The sequence below is a fragment of the Anoplopoma fimbria genome, chromosome 14, assembly GCF_027596085.1.
Source record: "Anoplopoma fimbria isolate UVic2021 breed Golden Eagle Sablefish chromosome 14, Afim_UVic_2022, whole genome shotgun sequence".
NCBI classification, from domain to species: Eukaryota; Metazoa; Chordata; class Actinopteri; order Perciformes; family Anoplopomatidae; genus Anoplopoma; species Anoplopoma fimbria.
The window spans coordinates 22,563,112-22,586,832 of record NC_072462.1 but is presented as its reverse complement, the minus strand read 5'-3'; the positions used below and the strand labels follow the sequence as shown (position 1 = coordinate 22,586,832).

At 41.1% G+C, this 23,721-nt stretch overlaps 2 protein-coding genes across 2 annotated transcripts in view; both read right to left on the bottom strand.

Annotated features, from left to right (window-relative positions):
• Positions 1–1,385: 1,385 nt before the first annotated feature.
• bnip3lb (BCL2 interacting protein 3 like b) lies at positions 1,386–12,307 on the bottom strand. Its single transcript, XM_054612256.1, has 7 exons — positions 12,159–12,307; positions 9,305–9,527; positions 7,580–7,581; positions 6,385–6,461; positions 5,761–5,864; positions 5,351–5,500; positions 1,386–4,097 (listed from the first exon to the last, which is right to left on the bottom strand). The coding sequence occupies exons 1-7, from the start codon at positions 12,190–12,192 to the stop codon at positions 4,049–4,051; spliced, it is 639 nt and encodes a 212-aa protein (XP_054468231.1). The 5' UTR covers positions 12,193–12,307; the 3' UTR covers positions 1,386–4,048.
• A 505-nt stretch (positions 12,308–12,812) lies between these two features.
• Positions 12,813–23,721, bottom strand: part of ppp2r2ab (protein phosphatase 2, regulatory subunit B, alpha b) — a 12,515-nt gene continuing 1,606 nt past the window's right edge. The window contains exons 2-10 of the mRNA XM_054611954.1: positions 23,271–23,339; positions 21,318–21,415; positions 20,705–20,870; positions 19,909–20,021; positions 18,100–18,277; positions 17,610–17,774; positions 15,866–16,035; positions 14,987–15,078; positions 12,813–14,497 (exon numbers count right to left, since the gene is read on the bottom strand). Coding sequence (XP_054467929.1) covers positions 14,218–14,497; positions 14,987–15,078; positions 15,866–16,035; positions 17,610–17,774; positions 18,100–18,277; positions 19,909–20,021; positions 20,705–20,870; positions 21,318–21,415; positions 23,271–23,339 — 1,331 coding nt within the window. The 3' untranslated portion in view covers positions 12,813–14,217. The remainder of the gene's footprint in view (positions 14,498–14,986; positions 15,079–15,865; positions 16,036–17,609; positions 17,775–18,099; positions 18,278–19,908; positions 20,022–20,704; positions 20,871–21,317; positions 21,416–23,270; positions 23,340–23,721) is intronic.

Sequence of the window (23,721 nt, the reverse complement as noted above, 5' to 3'; positions counted from 1 at the left end):
TTATGTTGCATTTCAAAGAGAAAGCAAAAAAACAGATTATTTTACTGATAATCTTTGAATTGCTTGATGCATGTTGAAATAAAGTCCATTGTTATTGTTGGGGAAACATTTTTAAAGACACTGCAGAGTGTCTGCCACTGGAGTGCAGTGCTTCCTCAGCCATCAGATTTACTGCTGGGAGAGACATTTAGCGTCTCAGCTTCAAACAGTTAAACGTCAGCGCTGACATGACGTCTTCCTGGAGGTCTTCCTGCTCTGGTTTCAAGCAGCTAAAACATCCAGGTCAAGGTTAATGGTTCGATGGGATGAATGTTCTGCGAAGAACAACTTGACACTTGTAGAAGTGTTATATTAGACAGGAAGGGCTTTAAAGAAAACAGGTTTGCAACAGCAGGGAGCAACTTAGGACAAACATGGATGCAAAACAAGAGATAAGAAACAATCCCAAACCAAACAAGTGGTGCCATTGGCAAGAACAGAAATGCATCATTTGACAACACTTCAGCCTTAATGTAATTGTTTAAGCAGTTCATTGTCTCGTAAATCCATTTCATAAAAAATATGTTCTCCTTCTTTTGACTTCTTCATATGAAGTGTCGAGCAGAGTTCGTAGGAATTTCCAGGGAGTTGGGAAACCTCTTGTGATTTCCTGAGAAGCCCGATGTGTCAAGGCTCAGCCATGTGTGCTAACCGGCTGAAGAAGGCGCAGACTTGAATTGGGACCAACACAACGGTTGAGGGCGACCGATGTGCAACCGGTAGCCAAAAAAAACAAAACACTTACACACATCCAGCAACCATGATTGGGCGTTTTTCTTTTACCTCTTTCCTTAAACTCTTCTAAATGTTAATATTTCTGTCCTCTCTAAGGACTTTTATGGTTGTATTGTTTAGATAACTTTGAGATGTGGTTGCTTCTTAGAGTTCCATATTATTGTAAATTGAATATTGTAGGTTTTTTGGGCTGCTGGTCAAACAGAACCGGCATTTATTAGGACATTGATCACTGAGTTCTGATACATTATATCAATTACAACTATCATTATTTCAAAGCAGAAGCTGAATAATTACTGAACAAAACATGAAAATTATCATTAGGTTGAACACATTTAAGCATCAACAAAAGGGGAAATGATTTTCAATTAATAAGGTCATTAAAGTAAGAATTAAATGCAGCACTTAGCAAAATAAGATCCTTTATTTTCTTTGTAGGTTTACATACCTTGGAATTTAGCTGCATGATTGAATTCTCCTGTTTGTTACTAATAATATTAAGATATTCAGTAATAAATATTTAAAAGGCTCAAGTATTAAACAGGTTTACAGGGATATATTCAGAACTGTCTTAATTAAAAAATAAAAAAACTCGCACTCAGGGAAAAAGCTTCATTCAGGTCATTTTTAATGACAAAATGTTGATTAATTCTTCCAATGTGGTGGGAGAAAAGAAAATCAAAGCAAACGCATCATTACAGTAACTAATGTTAGAGCATCGCAGCCTGAGGGAAGTCTCTTTCCACACCTTCCATTTTCCTATTCACAGTAGGCCCTGCCATCAACAATGAGGGTTCTATCTTCACACTTTTAAACTCGACTCCTTCTCTGTGCGTTCACAATCTTTCTGCAAAAATCAGGAAAAATAAAAACAGACACTCAAGCTGGGACAGAAGAATCCAGAATACTGCTGTCAAACATAGGTAGACATATGTGAAATGGAAACCATACCCCATCATTGTTGGTAGTTGATAAGTCTGTCATAAGAGTTAAAACTAAAAGATAAGACAGATGAAATAGTGTCTTCTTACGAGATAACTCTCCCATGAACATGTAGATCAATAGATTACCAACGTTGATGTTTCAAAGAAGAACTAGACCTCTCTAAACATCACCTTTGGTTATCAATTAAATGTTCTCGGTTGCATTATCTCGCATGCGGATTCTATTTTTACCGTCTTTAACATCCTTTTCTGTCCAGCACTTAGTATTTATCGTCTGGATGCGGGTGTGCAAACAAAAAGATACCAGGACCACCTGGCTCAACCTACGGGGTCAAATAGTATTTGCAGCAAAACTGTTTCACAGAGCGGCTAATTTGACTTTACTTCAAGGAAATGTCGATAGCAGAAAAGTAAAGTAGCGATTCTTTCAGATACCTTCACTCATCAAGCCCTGATTTTAAAAACTGCCAGAGCTCATAGAAGTTATTGTGCACTCTTTACTTTCTGCGTGAAATGTAACACTGAAATGCAGCAACCATAAAAATCATTCAGCATTTTTTGAAAAGGTAGTCAAAGTAGTCGGCAATGAAAAGCAACAAAAAAAAAGGTAATTTACTCCTGAGTAACTTAAATATCAGATCTCTAGGAGTTCTTTACTTACTGGATTGGTGTTCAAGGAGATCTGAACTTCTAAATCAAATATTATTTGACCCAGGTCTGACTATGGAAGGTCCACTTTGAAACTGGCCACAGTCCAACCTCAGATAGTGCAGTCAAGCGGATGTCTGATGAGGCTTTCCATCATGCTGTAGACCTCTGAATCATACAAGTACTTATGTTTAAACATAAAGTAGAGCCTCTTAAAAAAAAAATCCCCTCGGCCGATTGCAAGTAGCTGAACATCTGTAGTGTCACCGTGACAAATGTCAAAGTGAGGATCACCTGTTCACACCCTGTAGTCAGTTCACTTCATCTGACAGTATTTCTGTTGGCAAACGTGTTGGAGTGTTAGAAAGCAGGAACGGCCACCACTGCACATTTTTATACAAAGATAGCAGCGTTAAAAAAAAAAAGGCAAGGCAAAAGTAAAAGGCAACTATTTCCTGTTTCATATTGAATTCATCTTTCATGAAATACTTGACTTTTAAATAAAATTGCTCAAACATCCTCAAAACAAATGCCGATTAAGAAAGTTCCAATGTCATGTTCAGCTTTTTGGTACTGAATGCTTTTTGATGACTTTGGATATGAAACAAGCACCACAGTATCATGTCATATCCAGCTTTTCCAGCCTTATCGGTAGTAAAAATAAGTGGGAACTGATCAGTCAGGAGCAAACAAGCTCTAAGATATGTTATAGACAAACCAGGAAGCTCAGTGGAAGGACAACGTGGACACTGGCTGTTTGGACAGACGCCTGGACATTTCTAGAACCCACCATGCTGCTATTAAACAGTAAAATACTGTTGGAGATAGAGGGGGACACGCCGCCTGCAAGACACACATCTACAGCCTGACTTCCAGTTATTGTCGCTTTGCAAAATATTCATTCAGATGCAGAATTGAATAGATTCTGATTCCTAGTTTCCATTGCAAAAAGAGTGAAAAACGTAAATCCGTCCTGTCTGGCAGACCGAGCCAGAGACTTCCCCAGAGCCATTCATGAGAGCTCGTTGTTTAGGATTGGCCACTATGGTGGCTTTACACCTGCCCAATAAACCACCACTGTAAAATAAATTAAAAACCTAAAAGAAATTGAGCAAAAAAAATGGCTACTTTCAAAAAGGCATGATCACATTTTCGTATTCTGGTGGCCGACGCAGAATTTGGTCGAAAACCTTTTCGATATCGAGTACGTAGGTGGCACAATCTCTGGTAGGATCTAAAACTGAACAGTCCTCCCTTGTTGTTACATGATCAAGGGGCAGTGTGTAGCAGTAGAGTTTGGTTTGATGCTGCGACCCTCCCTGGAAACCCACCTGTTAATAAACATCAAACCCAATCGCTGGGTAGAGTGAAACATGACCTTATTCATTCTTCGAAAAAGCGAACACAAATGAGTGAAGGATATAAGGCGGGAGAGGGGGGGAATATCTGCAGACAGTCAGGGAACAGCTGATCAAGAAAAAAAAGGGGGGGAGGAGAGGGGTGCTAGGAGAGGAGATGAAGAGGGGAAAAGGCAGATGCATTTCTCCTGAGAACATATCTCAGGGATGAAAGGGGGGGAGTGGGGGGCAGGGGGAGAAGAGACGGCCGTTCTTCTCGCAACAGCAAAAACTTCCTCCGACGACTCGTGGCCACTCCTCAGGCACTTTTCTTCAGTCTCAGGTTCAGAACGAGCTGGCGGGAGGCGTGGTCAGCCTCTTTCCGATGTACACCCTGTGGAGGAGAAGGTCCACAGACAGGAGGCAGGTTACAGAACAGCGTGCATGTTGGCATCGCCCTTCACAGGGGTGAATGGTAACATGAATTGCTATTAGGAATGGAGTGAAGTGAGATGAACTGGATGAAAACTTTATCTTATTACATAAAACAGATGTTGTCGACCTGCATCACTTTCAGTTGAAAATAGGTAATAAGACGCAATATTTATCGCGACATGTTTACAATTGCCATAATATCGTATTGTGGAGACTCTGGTGATTCCCACCCCTAGTTTCCATCCATTGGCGAAATGTTAATATTAGGAGTTATGCAAACGAGAGAAACAGTTGGTGGCACTAATTCTCCAGTCAGATGCCACTAAAACATCGCAGAAAAAGAGGAGGGTGCAACAAAATTACACATGAAACATGCTTTTATTTTTCTTTCGAAAAAGTCCAGGATACAGTTCCTATGTTTTTGTAAATAGTATTTAGGGGACTTAATAGAAAGATAGAGCCAGCATTAGAAGGACCAGCTTGCAGGACTTAGTAGCACCCAGCAGTGCAGCACACCCCTTTAATGGTATTAGAAGTAGGCCATTGGATTATAATCAATAGCTTTTGACAGATGATATAGACAGAAGCTGATGCCACTACGTCAGTAACTCTAAATCTCATATGAAGAGAATTAGAAATTAAGACAAATACCAATAATAAACAGTTAGCCCTTTTTCTCATAACAAACAGCTCCATATTAGCGAGAGCCCCCAAGTGACTTATTATGTAATCCTATAAACTACCAGAAAGGCCAACAGAGATGTTGTGATGACAACTAGCTTTGTTAATGAAACTCATTGCATGCCGCGTCACGTACAAGATTGGGCCTTCTGTCTGAGGCATCACGCTGTGATATTATCTGACTGAGGAGCCGGGATTATTATAACGCGTGTTATCACCGGCAGAAAGGGCTCCTGGGAGTCGGGGCTCACTACCTGACAGCAGGTGTGCGGCCTCTAGTTCGACGCACCGATATGAAGGGAGGGAGGAGCTACAGCTCCCCTTAGTGGCCTTTACGTACAACTAAACATATTATTAAAAATAAAACATTATGTTTAGTTAAATTGTTTGAAATATAAAAATGTGAAGAACTTTTCACGGTGGAGGAAGTCAAATGATAAAATAAAAATGAACGTAATTGATGTGGAAATGATGTAAACGTTTCATTAAACTGCTGTCAGGCTGTCTTGTCTGTGGTGGTTGTTTTCTTACCCCAGCCCCAGAGCGAGGATGTGTGATAGCAGCAGCGAGGGGATGAAGACTTTGAGGAAGTCGGCGGAGAAGATTCCTCCTTTCTTCATGGCCCCGGTCTTCCTCATGCTTAGTGTTACTGAGCGCCGAGGGTGACGGAAATGAAACTCCCTGCCAAAAAATGTCAGTCGCTTTAGACACCACGACATGAGTATGTGCCAAAAACATCTATTGTTAGTTGTCTTTAGATGAAAAAAGTTTACATTTTTTACATGAATTAACCCTCTTTTCTGGCAGCTGGTTTAACATCTGTGCTTTAGACCAACTTCATAGCGCTAATGACTAACCACTTTCTCTGGACTAACGAGCAGCTGTGCGTGTCCAGTTGCCATGGAAACATCACGTTGCTGTTTACCGAGTGTGAGACTCACTTGGGGGGAATGTTTTCCGGTCGACTAGACCAGTCGGCAACCCAGTCTGCGTCCTTCATCAGGATGTCCATGTCCCTCTCCTTGTCCAAGACGTCCTCTTCTGACTGAAGACACCAACACACACACAGACGTCATTTAACAAACACGGCCTTGAGTGAAAGTATTTGTGACAACACAGGCTGGGGCAAAATAAAGAGAAATCCACATTACATTACATTACATTACAGTCATTTAGCAGAGGCTTTTCTCCAAAGCGACTTACAGTCAGTAGTATGTTACATATCATTCACCCATTCACACACTGATGACAGGCTACCATCAAGGTGCCACCATCAGACTCTAACTAACATGCATCATCCAGTCCACACCGATGGCCTTCAGGAGCAACTTGGGGTTAAGTGTCTTGCCCAAGGACACATCGACTGCTGAAGCCGGGTATCGAACCACCGACCCTCTGATTGGAGAACTACCTTGGGGTGCGGCAGTTATCTCCATGGAAACTAAAGGCAGACGGCAGTTGTCATTCTCATGTACACCCACACATCACATCACTTCAGGGCCAGTGGTTGGGGTTGCCATGACAACCGACTGATAAAGAACCTCAGGAGGCACACAAGCTCTTACTTGGCTGTCTCTTCTCCCGCTAACGTCCACGTCAAAGATGATCTGCCCGTCATCCTGGGGGCTGGGGGCCGCGGGGGCTGGGGGAAAAAGTAAAAAAAAAAAAAGGACAAATCAGAGGCCAACTCATGACTCCTTGTGAATATATTTTTTAATAACCAACATTTCGCCTATCACGACTTTTGGCTACAGTATTAACTTGAGTAACGTGCCTACTGGCTTTGGTGTTATAGCTAAGACCAGTCACTCAATCATGGAACGTAAAATAAATCAAAGGCATTTCTGATGATGAAATAATCGACAAGTGATTAATCAAAAACATATGTTGTGGTTTTGAAGGGCAATTTTGCACCATCTGAAATGTTACGTTTTTTGGTGGTTGCTCAGACAAAAGACATTTAATAAACTCAGCAATTACTCACTTAATAAGAAAAAATTTAAATCAAATGAATCGCAAAGAAAAACAATAATCATTGATGACTCACAGGTATTAATGCTTACAAATCTCATCCTGAGTTTAATCTATTCTGCCAGGAAGTAGGGCCAATACGTTTCCTGGAAGTTGAAATATTGTTGTTCAAGAGCTTATCCGAAGACTCTAATGGAAATGTAATGGTGCTTCCTATGGATATTCATCCATGAAGTTTATTCCAATGACTGTGATGTACTTATTCAACTTAAATTCTCAATTCATAATTTGCAGTTAAAAAATGGGGGAAATTAGTAAACAATGTAGCATGTCATGAGCACCAGGCCTGCTTTGTTATGCTTATACTAACCCGTATGTATATGACATGACAGTCATTCTGTTTGTATATTGTCCTTTATTATTTCAGTCTCACTCCAGTTGTATGACTCCATGCACATTTGAGTCTTCATAACAGCTTGACGTTACACCACCTCAACTAGGACAGTATAGGATGTTTACCCAGCAGTACAGTCCCACTGCTCCTGTACTCTGACGAAGTGTGTGTCTTGGCAGGACAAGTAAAGAAAACATGTAATTAAATCTGCCTAATATGACACTCTGGTTGTCCTAAAAGTGTTATCCCCTCTGGTTGTCCTAAAAGTGTTAACACGGCACAGTGATGATGTTTGCGTTCCTGCTTATTTCAGGGCAGCTTGTTGATACACTGCTCTTGTGTTCTCAAAAAAAAAAAAAAAAAAAAAAAATCCTCAGTTGACTCACTGACTGCACGGCTCTGTTGACAAGCTCTGCTTTATCTCAGCCCTCCCGGATCTCACACACACACACACACACACACACACACACACACACACACACACACACACACACACACACACACACACACACACACACACACACACACACACACACACACACACACACACACACACACACACACACACACACACACACACACACACACACGGTATTTTTCTCACATAGTCAATAAAAAGGAAGGCAAGCTGCTAAAAAAAAAAGCCGTCATTTTAATTTGAAGAAGCCGAGTCAGCTGTCAAGTCATGGTCAGCGCTGACTCAACACTTTAAGAGATCACTTGCCAAAGGGAAGCCCCCTGATTAAAGGGCTAATTTCACACTGGAATATTACAGAAGGTTGAGTGTTTTTAGAAGCTATGTGCCTCTCATAAAAAGGGTATTCACTGTTTATTGAAGCCTCAATAAACGCCTCAAGTCACAGTTACACTCGTAAGACAGAGTTGTGTGGGACCTGCAAGTGAAAAACAAGTTATTTTTGTGTTAAAATGTACTATTGACAGCTGACACTGATCTTAACCAGTAAAAGCTGTATATATATATATATATATATATATATATATATATATATATATATATATATATATATATATATATATATATATATATATATATATATATATATATATATATATATATATATATATATATATCCTGTGCAACCTAATTAAAATGACATGCACTTATATGCTAATCACTACATTCAACTTCCATTAATTAACTTCTACCATTAGCCATCGGAACAGAGGGGCAGGTGTGTGTTTTCATTTTGCGTTATGTATTTTATAACCTCACAGCTTTACAGAGGCATTGTTAACAAATGGAGACAACGTTTTGTTGAAATACAGATTCTAAACTTTCTCGAGCTTTATATCAAATCAAGGCTTTTTATCATCTCAGTATACAGCATCGAAGTGGTTTTGTTGTTGGCTTTGAAATCAAATTAAACTTCTTAGAAGCAGAAAGCTCTACACTGAGTGAAAGTCAAGAGGAACATTAGAACCGAGCAACCAACTCCACCATGTGCTCTAAATCTTCCACAACTATAAACACAGACTGGTATAAACAAAGAACTCGTGACTTTTACATTGAGGGGGAATTCATGTGTGCTTCTCTGCATTTAATTTTAGAAACAAAAGGAATTATAACAGCTTTTATTTGGTGAGTTTCATAGCTAAAGAAAAGACTAGAGTTGAATATCTACATATGGTTTATTATACTTTTAAATAAACATTCAAAGCTTTTTTTCTGTTATTTATGCAGTCTAATTATGTAATTGCATTTAAATTCTTTTTTTCAATAACAGGTACAACTACAAGGAGGCCAGAGGTCTGGTTCAGCAGGGCAACAACTGCACTTTTTTAAGGATCTAAATCCATGAAGCAGAATAAGAGCTCTTTTTTTTATATAATAATAATAATAATATTGTTCCTAGTTAAAAAGCTGGTGCCTACTTTACCCATAATGTAACTATTTGACCACAGACGGTTTGGTTGGAGATGTGGGTGTGTTGTCCCAGTAGCAGTTAATGTATCCTTGAGCCACTTCTCTCTAATTACAGCCCTGTAATTAACCTTCATCAGACTTCACACAGCTTCTTCCTCTGGAGCCACAAAGGTCTTTCTACAACACCCCCAAAAAACTGATGTGTGAAACCGGTGGAGTTCCCCACTAACACTACCTGTCGCAGGAGGAGTTGCTGCGGCTTGACTCGTGCTGGGCGTCCAGCAGGATCTTCTCCATGTCTCCGTTGTGGATCGAGGACGAGGATGGGACATGCTCCAGCCCCCCCACCATGGCCTCCTCTTCCTCCACCTGAGGGAGGGGCAGCAGGCCCGGGGCCGTGGAGGCCGACTGGGCCGATCCAGCTGTGCCTCTGTTCATCTCCAACTCCACCCAGGACCCTGTGGGAAGAAACGGACGAACATTAAACTTTTGTTCTTATCATCAGTGCTGCGAATGTTCAATGCTGTGGTTTTAACCAAAACAAAAAATACTCATTTTTAAAAGGTGGATTTGAAATTATTTTCACACTGTTTTTATGTCCCAATCCCCACCAGTGCACTGTTTCCAGCTGCAAGAAAACACTAACCACCATCATTTATAATGCATCGTCGCTTTGCAACAAGAAGATCAACAAAATATTTTAATTCCAAGTGCTATTATTTTAATTTACTTCCATTTTTTACTTTAATATCATCAGATGATATTATGATAAAACTTAAGGTATTGACACAAACTCTTAACTATTTGGCAAGGCAGCAAACTGGTCTACAAAATAGTCATTCAACTCAGTTTATGTAAAAGAGCTGGACTTCATGAGTAAAGAATATTAGATATATAGCTTTGCATTACTTTACAAAATGTTTGTTTCATTTAAACATATCCAAATACATGAGTCTGGGCCGGCTGATAAGACGGAGCAGTGTAAAGTCATGTCAATAAACCAATATCCTGCTCAGCGCAATAACCGATATGCCTCAAGGAGGGGTGAATGAGAAAGAGAGGAAAGGTGTCAAAAGGATATCCTGGTCCTAAGCTGGGAAAGTGACAACAAGACAGACAGTCTGAACCTTTCTGTCAGTGGAGTCCATGAGTAAAGCTCTATTTACTGCTGTGTGGTGAAAGGGCAGTAAATGCCCGGCTGTGTGGGAGCTGTGGTGTCTAGTGGAACTTGACTGTGACATATGATGCCCACCCTGTTTGTACGTGAACTTGGTCATCGACTGGCAGCTGAAGAGGCACGGCTTGGCAGGGGTTGGTTGCAAGTTACAACTATAGAGGAGGGGCAGCAAGGGTAAGAATTTTTAGGGGGGGATCACTAATATCCCTCTTCAAAAATCACTTTCTCCTTCTGTCCTCACTAAAATAAAATAAAAGAGGAAGGCCTCCTGCAGGTCACATGACCGCATAACAGTTAGTAAACACCATGTCCACATGAGCTTTCAGGGGACCGAATTTCACAGTTCAGGCATCAGGGCAGTTATCCCCACTACCCAAACGAAAGCCCACCCCTTCCCCACATGGAACCGGCCTCGACTCAGCACTTGCACTGATCCTGCGGATTACACAGTAGACTGCGAGCCAAGCTGCTGGCGACAGCCCATTGTCTCTGCTCCACGGACCAAAACCACATCGCCGTGTCGCTGGAGCTCCCGAACATTCGGGCCACAGGGCTGGTTATAAGCTGTTGGGTGGGTTTAGAGGAAGCAGAGGCAGTGTGTGATCTACTGGTTCTGAGGCTGAGACAAGGGGGGGGGGAGCTTCCTCTTGCCTGAAGATACCAGGTATTAGATAAACATGACTCTGGTGTGAGAACTACAGAAATAACATAGTCTCAGATAACAGAGCACACTGACACTGCAGGCCTCTCCATCTCATCAGTGCAGGGTCTTATTGTCCCTAAAGTGGTGTCTCAGCACGTACCGTTACTGCCTAATATGTCCTGGTGTACCATGCTGTCAATACAATCTGCTGTGAATCATTCACTTCATAACTTAGGTTATTCCTGGCTCAGTCAGCAGGGGAATATGGGGCCCCATAAGAGGTAGATATAGTGAGAGAAAAAAAGATGGACTGTGTTAAAAAGGTATACAAGAGGAATATCAATTTTGAACATAGTAACACTTGTTGCTTGCTTTCCACCTCATGTAAGCTGACAAGCTGTTGAATACATTTACGGTTGTGAGCCAGGTTAGAATATTGTTTTGATCCACCAGCTAATTGCTGGCATCACTGGCTATCCAATCCTATAAAAAAAAACAATCCATGTGTCTCTTTAAATAACTGCTATAACACCCCCTCCCCCTTCCGTCCAAAACGTCTGTCCCCTTGTCACTGTGGCCATAAATAGCTTTTCAACTCAGGGACCCCCTTAGTGTTTTTTTCACCCCAGCAGTTCTCAGTAACCCCATGACTCAGTGCAGCAGGGTTCATAAACAGGCCTTTGTTTTCTCAAATGGCTTATGAAAGAGATGTTGCATGTAGTGTATTCTATTTCAACAAATGAATGTCCAGGTGATTCATTTCCACACACATGAAATGAGGCATTGACAAATGACAATTTAGTCTGATATATTTAGAGACCCTCTACAACTTTAAAAGGTTTTTAAAAAATGAAAAGATCAAGAAGGAGGTTATACACGTTAGATATCTACACCAGTAGTGCATTTCTTTAGATATTACTGACTGTATGTATAATAGAGTGGTCCACATTTCTCTTCCCCCATTCTTTCTTGTTGACAGAGCTTAGTCCCGCCTCTACCTCCTCGCAGGACTCGCTGATTGGCTTATTCGCCTGTCAGTCAAGCCTGCAGTAACCCCATTGGCTCCTCCACTGTCAATAAACACTGGACACAGCGCTCAGAGCAGCCCAGCGCCGGGGGGGAAACAAGACAATACTGGGAGAATAAACTATATTTAATGATTAAAAACACTCAATAAACGTATTATGGACGCATGCAAACCCCCGACCGGCTCCTCACAGACACACACACACTGACAGGCTGTTAGACAGGCTGTTACAGGAGTCTTACCGTGGCTGTCTGTGGAAGTCACGGCGGCGGACATGGTCGTGTCTGGTGAGCAACCCTACCTGCACACATTCAGACTACAGATAGTGCTCTTGACCCGAGCTGGCCTGCTCCGTGTGTTTCTTCTTCGTTGCTCTCCAGAGAGCGGCTGGCTCAGCTGAACCGCGCAGGGTGATGACGTCACACTGTCCCGGAGCGACAGGAGTTACATAACAAGCAAGAAACAACAAACAAAAACACATCCGCTCTGACATGCATGAGCTGCGTCGATTGTTGATGAAGTCTAGTTTGCAGCCAACAGGACAGATGATCTGCAGTAATCCCTCAATGGTTTTGGTTTCCTCCCATTAGGGACAGACCACAGCTGGGTTCAATGGTCTATCACAGCTGGGTTCACACCAGTCCAGGTGGAAACCGACCAGCTGCTCCCAATCATTGCAGTCCAGGTTTCCTTTCCAGTTGAAGGTGTTCTAATCAGTGTAATCTGCTGGACCTGTGTACGATTATAGTGTAAACATGGATTTAGGGTATTTTATAACTGATTTACAATAGTTTTTCTCTATTACATGAGAGGAATCAACATCAATAAGACATTAGATAAAGCTAGAGAACAGAGATGAGCTGTCATCAACGAGCAGGCAGTCACAAGGGTGCAAAAAGTATTTCCTTTATTATCTTCACTGTCATAGATTAAAATTGTAGTTATACATTACTAGTCATCAACATAGTCCGACCTGTCCACATTTTAAATACGTGTGGAGACATCAACTGCTGCAAATCCTTGTGCAGCTTATTGTACCAGCACATAAAGTAGCAGTAATAATGTCTGCAGTAGTTTAAACAAACACATTAAGTGACTTAATGCCTCAAATGTTTTCTTTTAAACTTACAACACATCCAAGTACTTAAGTTGGTGCAGCAAGAGTCCAGTGTCAAATCAAAAAAGTTTTTTTCCCTGTTGTGAAGTACTGCTTCGGAGATGTGGTGCACCATGGGAAGACAATACTCAAGATCACTCAAAAACACGTGTTAAGGTCCAGTTTCATTTCACAAAAATGGGACGGAACAAATCTGGTGACATTTTTACTTTTTTTTCTTTAATATAAATATGACAATTATAATAATTATCTTTGAATAGGCTATCTTTTATACCTGACTATTGTCGAACACAAACAGAAGGAGGAAGAGGAACGAAAGATGACAAGGCATAGAGCCAATAAAAAAAATAATAATAATCTATTCTGAAGTCTGGACCAATTTGACCACCCCAGAGTCTGAGGCACAGCAGCAGTGAGCGGGGACAACTCCTCACTGGGCCGGGCTTTCAATCTGGTAAAAACACACTGTGCTTCTCAAACTCCTGTAGGCAACCGTTGAGGTGCTGCTGTCCTGTATGTGTGAGCGGCAAGTGAGTGAGGGAAACTGCGTGCATTCATTTGTGACTGTTGAGTACGCATGGTTTAATGAGTGAGGGGAGACATGTGAAGAGAATTAAAGAATACTATGACAGTACAACAGATGAATTAATAAAAAAAAGTGTGTACAAAACAAAAAACAAAAAGTGGCATTTTTTTTTCTTAGAAAAATAAACACTACAATGGCACAGGACAAAAAGGGGACATACTAATTAAGTGTTTTTCATTTTTCTATCACAGGGTCATTGGGGGAAAGTTATAAAAATAAACGTGTCTGTATTCAGAATTTTAAGGAAATTAAACTTGTTTACCCATGTTACCCCAGGGGAAGAAAAGGGCAGGTGGGCTGGCCCAAAAAAAAAAAAAAAGCCATACCAAAGGGGGGGGGACAGGGGAGGAATTGGCACAACATCACTTAAACAACAAGGCAGGCGTTACTCTGCCACGAACAGGCTGAAGATGGGCAAGAGCGAGGCTTCCTCTGTCCACATCTAGAACAAAGTGGCAAAGTCTGGTCACCCAGTTGCGACGGACAGGGGGCGCTGGTTGTCGGCGTTACCGCAGATCACCCTGGATGAGGCTGCAAGGGAGGGGGGGGCACACATGACGTCACCCGCGCCAGATCTCACGTTAAGCTCACCGCACTTCTAGTTCACCTTATCCTGGAATATGTAGAGGTTGTTGGTCGTCGCCACGGCGATGATGTTGTCCTGGGGATGCCAGGCAGTGTGAAGGATCTTCTTGTTGAAGTCCAAACTGTCCACGCTGATTTCGTCCTTCTTGCGCTTGCCGCCCGCGCACACTTTGCGAGGCTTCAGGACCTGCATGGGCTTGCTGTTTTCTCGGGAGGCCTCCAAGGTTACGTCCCGCCGCTGGCCGCGGTCGAACATCCGGAAGAAGTTGTTGTACGAGCCGGTCATCACCACACTGATGGGGGGGGGATTAGAAAGGTGTGAGCCTTTAACATGAACAATCTTAGAATAATGTCCATTAGCAAAAGATTTTTGTGTGTCAAGTGAAAATCTGAGAACTGGGCTTAATGTAAATGCACCATTAGTATGCTACTGATTTTCAAACAAATGAATGCATTTTTTTCAAAAATCACCAACAGTTCTAAAAAGTTTAATTTATTTTAAATAATCGGACAGATGCCAAAAGGCAGAATTTTTCAACTAGAAGTAGGCCTCGCGATGAGCCCATTGGAATATCAGTTAATAGTTATAAGACTATGAGCTTTGCTCTAATTTACAGACACCGCCAATAAAATATAAAAGAACTTAAAAATCATGACGTCATATTTCAAAACACAGTTAAGCAGCACCAACAAAACAAAGAAAGCAAGTGCTACTTTAAAGATCTTCTTAAAAGCATTTTTTCATGAGGTGTTTTTAGTTCAGACCCCCTGCATGTCCTCACCTGTCATTTCCATTCCAGCAGCATTCAAACTTGTCAAAGATGCAGTCATTCTCATACAGCGAGCACAGCTTGCTCCTCAGGTACTCATGGACCTGTAAGGATCAGAGGCAGGTGTGAAGGGGATTCCAAAAGACTTGCACACCACTGTGAGCATCGCACTATGCACATTAGCCAGCTGTGTGTGTGTTTTACCGTTATCTAGAAGCCTCCACAATGGAACCAATTTCAGTCTATAAAAAGGCCATAGCACAGCAAAACCATAAACTTCGGGTGCCACCATGTGGTCACTATGTGGAATTACAAGTACGATTGAAAACAAGGTGTGGCCATTATTTAGAAAGGAGATCTTTGCTTTTTCATTTGAATTAGCAGCATATCTTCAACACAGTTTAAACATTAGACATTATAAATACAAATACAATTATATTTAGTGTATAAAATTCACATGAACAATTTATATTAAATACTACCTTAGTGTAATTTCTGTTGAAACTTTAACATTATATCATCTGACTTTTGAACAATGTTAACTTAATCAAGACACAAGGTTAAAAGAGGAAAAAGTATCTCCCAATAGTAAAATGTGAAGCCTACAAGCCCAGGTGAATTTTAGGTAAATCTATTTAATTATTTAAGTTAAATTCTGTTAAGGGTCAATTTAGGTGGTGTGGAAGCTGACTTTAAACACATCTTTATCGGTGTGGTAAAAACATTTGCTGTGCAGCACTGAAAATAAACAACCAGTCCCTAATGCTATTGTTATCACAGTATCACTGACAAAAGACTCTCAAAGTGCAGCGCTAACTGCTAATGAAAAATTTGCTCATAACCTGTTTACACTTCACACATAGTTACTGTGCTTCAGTTTGTCAGTCTTACCTGATAGGTCTCCACCGGCCTGTTCTCCATGTTCAGATCCCAAATTTTAACGGACAAGTAGTCTCTGGTCATCATATAGCGTCCGTTGTGGCTGAACTTCACATCTGAGATTGAGGATATGATCTCAGAGAAGAAGGAACGATTGCTGGGATCTTCAGGCTCCTCAAATACTGGACAAGAGAATGGAACATGATACAAACATTAAGAGGAAATGCAGTCCGAATGCAGCATAGACAGGGTTCTCTACTTTTGCTAGTTAACCAGTGTATTATCAAGTGAGTCCGCTCCTGGCTTTAAAAAAAAAAAAAGAAGATTTTGATCAGCCTCAAAACTCAGCAGTTTAGGGGGAGAGGCACCAGAAACTAAGTCTACACTCGTACACACAGAGGGATGAGGATAGGAGACGCTGAGCACAGACAGAGCCATGTCTGCAGTGTCCTAGTTAAGGCGTAAAAAAAAAAGCATGCATAGACACATCATGACACATTTTGTCAGAAAAAAACCTGTGTGGGGAAGCCTTGCCCGAAGAGTGTGTGACAGAAGGGTTGTGTCTGGGTCCTTAAAAGGCCAGTGTGTAGGATTTTGCGGCATCTAGCAACAGTTACAGATTGCAGGAGAACTATGGTGGCTAATGCAAAAACGTGAAAGGCCCCATCTAGAGCCAATGTTTGGTTTGTCCATTCTGGGCCACTGTAGAAACATGGCAGCCAGCTCTGTGGGAGAACCTGCTCCAGATGTAGATATAAGTGCCTCATTCAAAAAGGTATAAAATACGCAACATTCTTATTTTCAGGTGAATATACACTATATAAAAACACTTATTTATATCATGTTTCTTTTCTGGCAATGGATCCCCCTAAAATCCACACTAAATGCTCATTTAATATAAATGAAAACATTTCCATTATAAATTGGTGCAAAGAAACGTGTTTAATGCTTAGGACCAGCCTATTCAGGCGCATCTTTCAATATAAATAATGCAGCATTTAAATAGCAGGAAAATCCTGAGCCACTGACCAGGTTTTTTTTTGGTCAATGGCACAATCCATTCTGCTGCTTCAAGATGGCAATGCACCTGATCACACATCATTTTACAACAGACACCCTCATGGGTGCCAGTATATTAACTACTTGCACAATCCGGGCACTGGGATTTGAAATGACAACCGGTCGGTCTGACAGTCGCTCCGCACCAACTGTTTGTTATGAATGTTGAATAAATTATCCAAAGGTCTGTAAAGGCTCTGTGATCAATTCTTTGCTGATCAGTTTCTTCAAATATAGCTTATAGTTGAGGAGTACAATGACAAACATGTTAAACAAACAATGGTATAATACATCTCGCGGCACCCATGACCCGTCCTCAAGGCAAACAACTTTGGGAACTACTTGTCTAGGTTAATGTTATCACTGCTACTAGCTGCCCTTTTCTCTAGAATGTGCGTCATGTTAGCTAGCTAGAGCTGACAAATGTCCACCACATTGAAATTTACCTCTAAACAGTAATTTAACTAGTTTTAGGCAAGTGCCTATGTAAACAATCATTACTGTGTGTCTCCCTGCTGTGTGCAAATCCTTGATTGTTTGTGAATGGGAAACTCCTCTATCGCCCAAAGATAAAGAATGAGATGGAGTGTAGTTCAATGACGATCAGGGGGCTTAGCTTAATGAATTCAGTTCTTAAGCCACCTGTCGAGGAATGGTGATTAAAAAAAAAAAAAGGGGGACCAAAGTGGGTACTCACATTTGGAGTGCTTGTCGCACAGCGCCGACGCCCTCATGTCACACAGGCGGATGGTTCCTTTGCTGCTGCTGTAGACGAAGGTGTTGCAGTGAAGAGGGTGGAACTCTGCTGCTGTGATCACCTCCGTCAGCTCTTCCATGTTGGCTGGTTTAATGTCAACAATGTCTTAAAAGAGCACAGGGTTAGGGAAAAAACCTGTTGAGTGATTAGGACAGTGCCTCACCTGGATTAAGTATGCATGATCATGTGTATAGTGCAAATATTTCCTAAACCAAACTTTGAAAAAATCATAGCAATTTTGTTTGGGTGATGATGTCTGCATTTAGCATTTTGTTAACATTTTCATGGCGAGTGATGAAAACATATCGGGCTGTATGAAAATAACAAAACGTTTTTGCTCACTCTTGACATCGATCAGCTTGGCGTTAGACAATCTCACATACAGACAATAGTTTCATGGATTGAAATGCCCACATGTATTTAAGGATACTGAAGCTGCGGTCGGTGATCTCCAGGTGCCAGAGGTTGATGCGGAGGTCGTCTGCAGACAGGTAGGTCTCATCGTCACTGTTGACGGAGATTGAGTTGATATGGTAGGTGTGAGCGTTGGCGAACACCCTCCGTGGACTGGCCTCCACCATGAGGTCCATGGGTATTAAAACTGGTACCTGAGACGAGAACAAAAGGGACATGATCTGAAGCTCAGAATGAAGATAGGAATACATTGTGAAGCTCCGAAATCTCCTTGAGGCACACGTGTAGTCCGTCACAAAGCTCGTAGACTTTCATTACCAGAGCATGTGGACTGTGTGTCACGCAGTAGTCTATGTATTCAATTATCTAGATGAAAAGGAAAGCACTAACACGTTCTCTAATTTCACTTTTTTCAGTCTAACAAACAGATTGCTTCCTTTTTAAAAATCAATACACAAGCAATTTGCACAGGTCATAAGCAAATTAAAGATGTGAAATCTCTCACTGCCGCACTAGCTGAATGCAGAGTCAGTGTGAACAATGTTTTTTTTGTTTTTTTTTAATTAATTTATTTAACTTGAGGGCTGCACGGTGGTGTAGTGGTTAGCACTGTCGCCTCACAGCAAGAGGGGCCCGGGTTCATTTCCCGGGCTGGACAACCTTCTGTGTGGTGTTTGCATGTTCTCCCCCTGTCAGCGTGGGTTCTCTCCGGGTTCTCCGGCTTCCTCCCACAGTCCAAAGACATGCAGCTAAGGTTCATTGAAGACTCTAAATTGCCTGTAGGTGTGGATGTGAGTGTGAATGGTTGTCTGTCTATATACGTCAGCCCTGCGACAGACTGGCGACCTGTCCAGGGTGAACCCTGCCTTCGCTCATTGACAGCTGAGATTGGCTCCAGCACCCCTGCGACCCTTAACTGGATAAGCAGGTTACGGAAAATGAATGAATGAATGAATGAATGAATTTAACTTGAATAGCATTGCTTTAAATTTAAGTGCAAACCATGAAGTGTAAAACGTGAGCCTTTTGGCTGAATGCATTGATAACTATGCACACAGCTAGTGCATGATTCTGACAGAATGGAGTCCAAACATTAGCTCAACGAGACTGTAGTAGCACAAATTACATCTGCAGTTATCTTTGCCGTTAGCGACAGAAAAGGACGCCACACCTCGTTCTGACTCGTTACACACCCATGTTTGATATTTTCAATCAGAGCTTGTCAGATTTGTATTTTATGGTATTCTTTTCCAAGTTAGAGGAATAACAATTCAGATTTTATAGATCATACAAAGCTACTACGTGGGTAGATGCACATTAATAGTTACCCACAGTTAAAGCCACCACACACACCTATGTTACACCCACAAAAGGTGTGGTCAGTTCATTTGGCTGATCTCAGGAATGTTAGCATAGAGACAGTGCTTGACTAACATTTAGCTTGTGCTGTTCAATGATTCAGGTCGTTTTTCGCCACACCTGTTCCTGTTTGGGCAGGAAAACTAACTCCTATATGATTCTTTTTAATCTATCATTTGTTGATCTCAGCAAACCGCCAGGATAGTTTCACCCAGGTTCAGCCTAGTAAGAGCCGGTGTGATCAGCCAGAATAACTGTAGCCACATAACCGGTTTGCTCAGATCACCTGCCCCGTGGTTATACTGATGGTTGATGAAATCCAGTCTGCATTACCTCACGAAGCAAACTACTACTAAATTGGGCAGCACCGCTCTCTCAATTTACAAAGTATCAAATTAATATGTAGAGAATATTTTCAGTTCTAGGGCGAAACTTTGGTCTTGCTGTGTTGGATTCAGGGACTGACCCGCAGTCCTGTGATGGTGTTGGGGTCTTTGTAGCGTCCATCCTCCTCCTTGAGATTATAGCCCTCTGGTCTCTTGTCTCGTTCACTGATTTTCCACAGCTTGATTGTCTTATCTGTCAAAGACGAGAATAAACATGTAAATAACAAATCACTCTTTGCATAAAAAAGGTTAAAAGGAATTTTTCAGGAGGTGTTTTTTTTTTTCTTTTTACACTTCAGTTGTCTAATTTATCAAAGTTGCATATTTCTGATAAATTTAATTCTCCAGTGATCGTTGAGTTTTTGGTTTATTAGTGCCTTTTGACATTGATTTAAAAATCAAATTTAAGACTTCAAGTAGCTGGTCTATAGCCACAGATTTTATGAAGCCGTTTGATCTGCCCATAAGCCGCTGTCACGCACAGAACCAGAAACGCGTAATAACTTTTTGCACAGTGCTCTCTGTCCTCTATGTGATGACTGTGTGAAATGCCTTCATACGTAGTATTATGGTCCAAGGAAAGTGAGGAGAGCCTGGATATTGTGTTTGAGGTAGACAGCAGAAATCATTACTCATCATTATTTAAACTACCAGGATGATTTCTGGGAATTCTGCAGTCTTGCAGAGAAAACTTTCATTACGTTTTTTGACATTTAAATTCCAGCTCACATTTGACCTTCAAGTGTGAAAGGGTCTATTTTGAGTCTCTCTGTTAATAATGGTTTTAATGTCAGCTTTATGAATTTGAAATTAAAGGCACAACTTATTGCTGTTAAATATCTGGGTATGTGTGCTTAATTAAATTGACACACTTACCGTTAGTTGACAACAGGAACTGAGCAGCATTCTTCTGAGGAAGCCAACGAATCTTGTTGATCTTCTCTTCTATTTCCAAACTCTTCAAGTAATCAAACTCAGGCTCATGGCTCTGGAAAGTGCTGTAAACGTTGTATTCGCTCCGGAACTGAGGCTGATTCTTATTCTGCCCGTGTGACGGGCAAAATATCAGACAAAAAGAGCAAACGTTAGACAAGAACAAGCCAGTGATGACCATATTTGTTCTATATTCAGGCATGTAAACTCATTAAGGGCATCAACGGCGAATTGTGTCGAAAGGTGATCAATTAGCATGCCTGCATATTTATTAAGTTGCGTTCGAAATTGAGAACCATCTTTTAAATAAGAACCGACCACTACTTTTGTATATTAGTCACACTACAGGTTTAAGTTAGCTGTATTAAACATTTGTAACACTTATATAGCAACCATCATCTATTGCCTGTGTAAAGACATGAAGTAACGTCTTCCTGGTAAGAGAATGTAGTCCCTCTGTATGCTTTTGCCTACAGAATAGTTTCTAGAATAACTTTATCTAAAATGAATAATGTGTGGTAATAAAAGTCAATAAAAGTCAAACTTGTAGCTGTACCTCTATTTCCTGCTGGAATATGACTACACGGCCACCCTTGTCTCCTGTGGCTAGCAGCTCTCCTGTGTGGTTAAACTCGACTGTGGATATGATGTCCGCTGTAAAAAAAAACATTTTTACATTTCAACTTGCACATGTAATAGTGACTTTAAAATTGTTGTACAGAGGGCAAATACTAAAGACAATGAGGAGCCACTCAGTTAATCCTAACTAACCCTGGATTTATCTGTGTAGATTCAGAGAGCACTAGATGGACGAGCGTGAAGGCCAGAGATGCAGAAGGATGTCGGAGTATGTAGAGCAGACAGAAAATGATCACTAACCTAGTTCCCCCCCCCCTCCCTTCTCTTAAGACCGCATTACACGTTTCCCCCAACAGTAGTATGTTGCTTTATAAACGGAGACTCGCTCAAACACACAAACATACATACTTATTTAACCCTTTGTTACCCGCTGGAGCAGAAGGACAATGCTGCAAAAGGTTGTAGTAGGAGGCCTTTGTGAACATTGTACCCCCTAAGGCCAAAAGTAGTGGGAAATATATTTGAACTAGTAGCAATGCTACTTTAGGACATACTTAAAATCGCTCTTCAACTAAGGAACAACTAACTAAATTATTATTATCATCATCATCATCATTATTGAAGAGGATCAAGCACAAATGTAACAAATGTCATGGGACACATTTCACTCAAAAAGCTGAACATGTCAACCTCATGTTGGCACGAGAGGAGAAGTCAAGACCACAGTCATTAGGCTTTATTATCTGGCAACCATGAACGTCTGTATAAAATGTGTTGCTAGTCCATCACAGATGTAAAAACAAAACTCACAACCACAGGAAAGCAACTCCCTGCATTACTAAAACGCATTACATATTAATGGTATATGGAAGTCTCTATTCGTATGAGGACGCTGCATAAATCAACAACAGTGAGAGTAAAAATGTCGGCCAAGGATAATGTACAATTCTTCTGTCACTCTACTGTTGGTAGGGATGGGTATGGTTAGGATTTTAGCGATATAGTTTATCTGTTTTGGTTCCTTTTTCCGGTTCTTTTTGATTTCTTTGTGAGAAAAAAAAAAAGACGATTAGCGCTTTGTCACTGTTTAGAATCCAGCTGCATGGCCAACCTTTGTGTGTTTGCAACAACAGACTACACTCAAAAGAATTGCGTGTTCCAATAACCTATAATTACCTGGCAATTTGCATCGCTGGCTAAATATGACATCCAAAAAAATACAATCAAGAGAAAGTATATATTCTTACATACATAATTCTACTGTTTAAGGAAGGAGTGGGAAATTATTGATGCCGTGACAACTCTCCAGAAATCCTGTCTATTAGGATTATTAACTTCTCTGCTGTGTCTGATAAGGCTTCAGACTCATGGATATAATATTTATAACCTCTGTCCATCCACCCAGCTCATTGTGACTGCTTTTTCTTCCACCAATCATTTCTGAAATACTAAAGCACATACTAAAAAAAAAAAAAAAAAAAAAAAAAAAGAAGAAGAGGAAGAAGAGACCGGTTTGCATTAAGACTACCTCAACACACAGCTCCAACAAAAACAAAGGCTGCTGTATGATACGAGTAACAACTTAATGTAGGAGTGGCCCCATTGAGAATTATGTTACATTTGAGCTGCACAATTTCTAAAAGTGTAACATAATGAGCCTTTTATAAATGGCAACTACTCTCTAGTCATACACATGATGACCACACATGGCAAGCAAGTCAACTGACTGCTAAGGGGGTTAAGATCAGTCATGTTACTGTCCTAAAGCAGGGAGTGCACAGCTGAAGTGTGAAGCATCACGCCTCGTCACAGGTATATTGAGCTATATCTAGCTGCCAGGGAATGAAACAAATCTGGTAGACATTGATCTGCTGTCTCACACTCCGCCTATCCGTGCTTTACAAATACTTGTTATAGGCAGAGCTCATACCTTCAGCTACGTCATCATCGATGGCTCCTTTCACCTGAGAGAAGCACCACTGCATGTCACCTCCAGGTCCTGCAAAGATAAAAAAAAGAAAAAGAAAAGATTATTCAGAATACAGTTCTGTGTGATAGGATCCTTCAATTCTCACTTGATCTTATGACATTGCAAGAAGCCTACTGCCACGCAATGTAAGGAACAATGTCTCAGCAGTTATTAACTACGCAATGTGGTAAAGCAAATCAGTGTACTCATTGTGTGCTTGGACTTTTCCTTGTTGATAAGTTGCACATCTAAAAAGTTGTTGTTTCAGCCCATTGGCATTGTTAGGCAGTGTGGGATAATTATAATGATTTTGGAACTGCGTAGAGATGGTAGACCGGTTGCGAAAATGTGTGCTGTCATACATGTGCACATATCCTCTCACTGCTTCTCAGAGTCGAGCCTCAGAAGACAA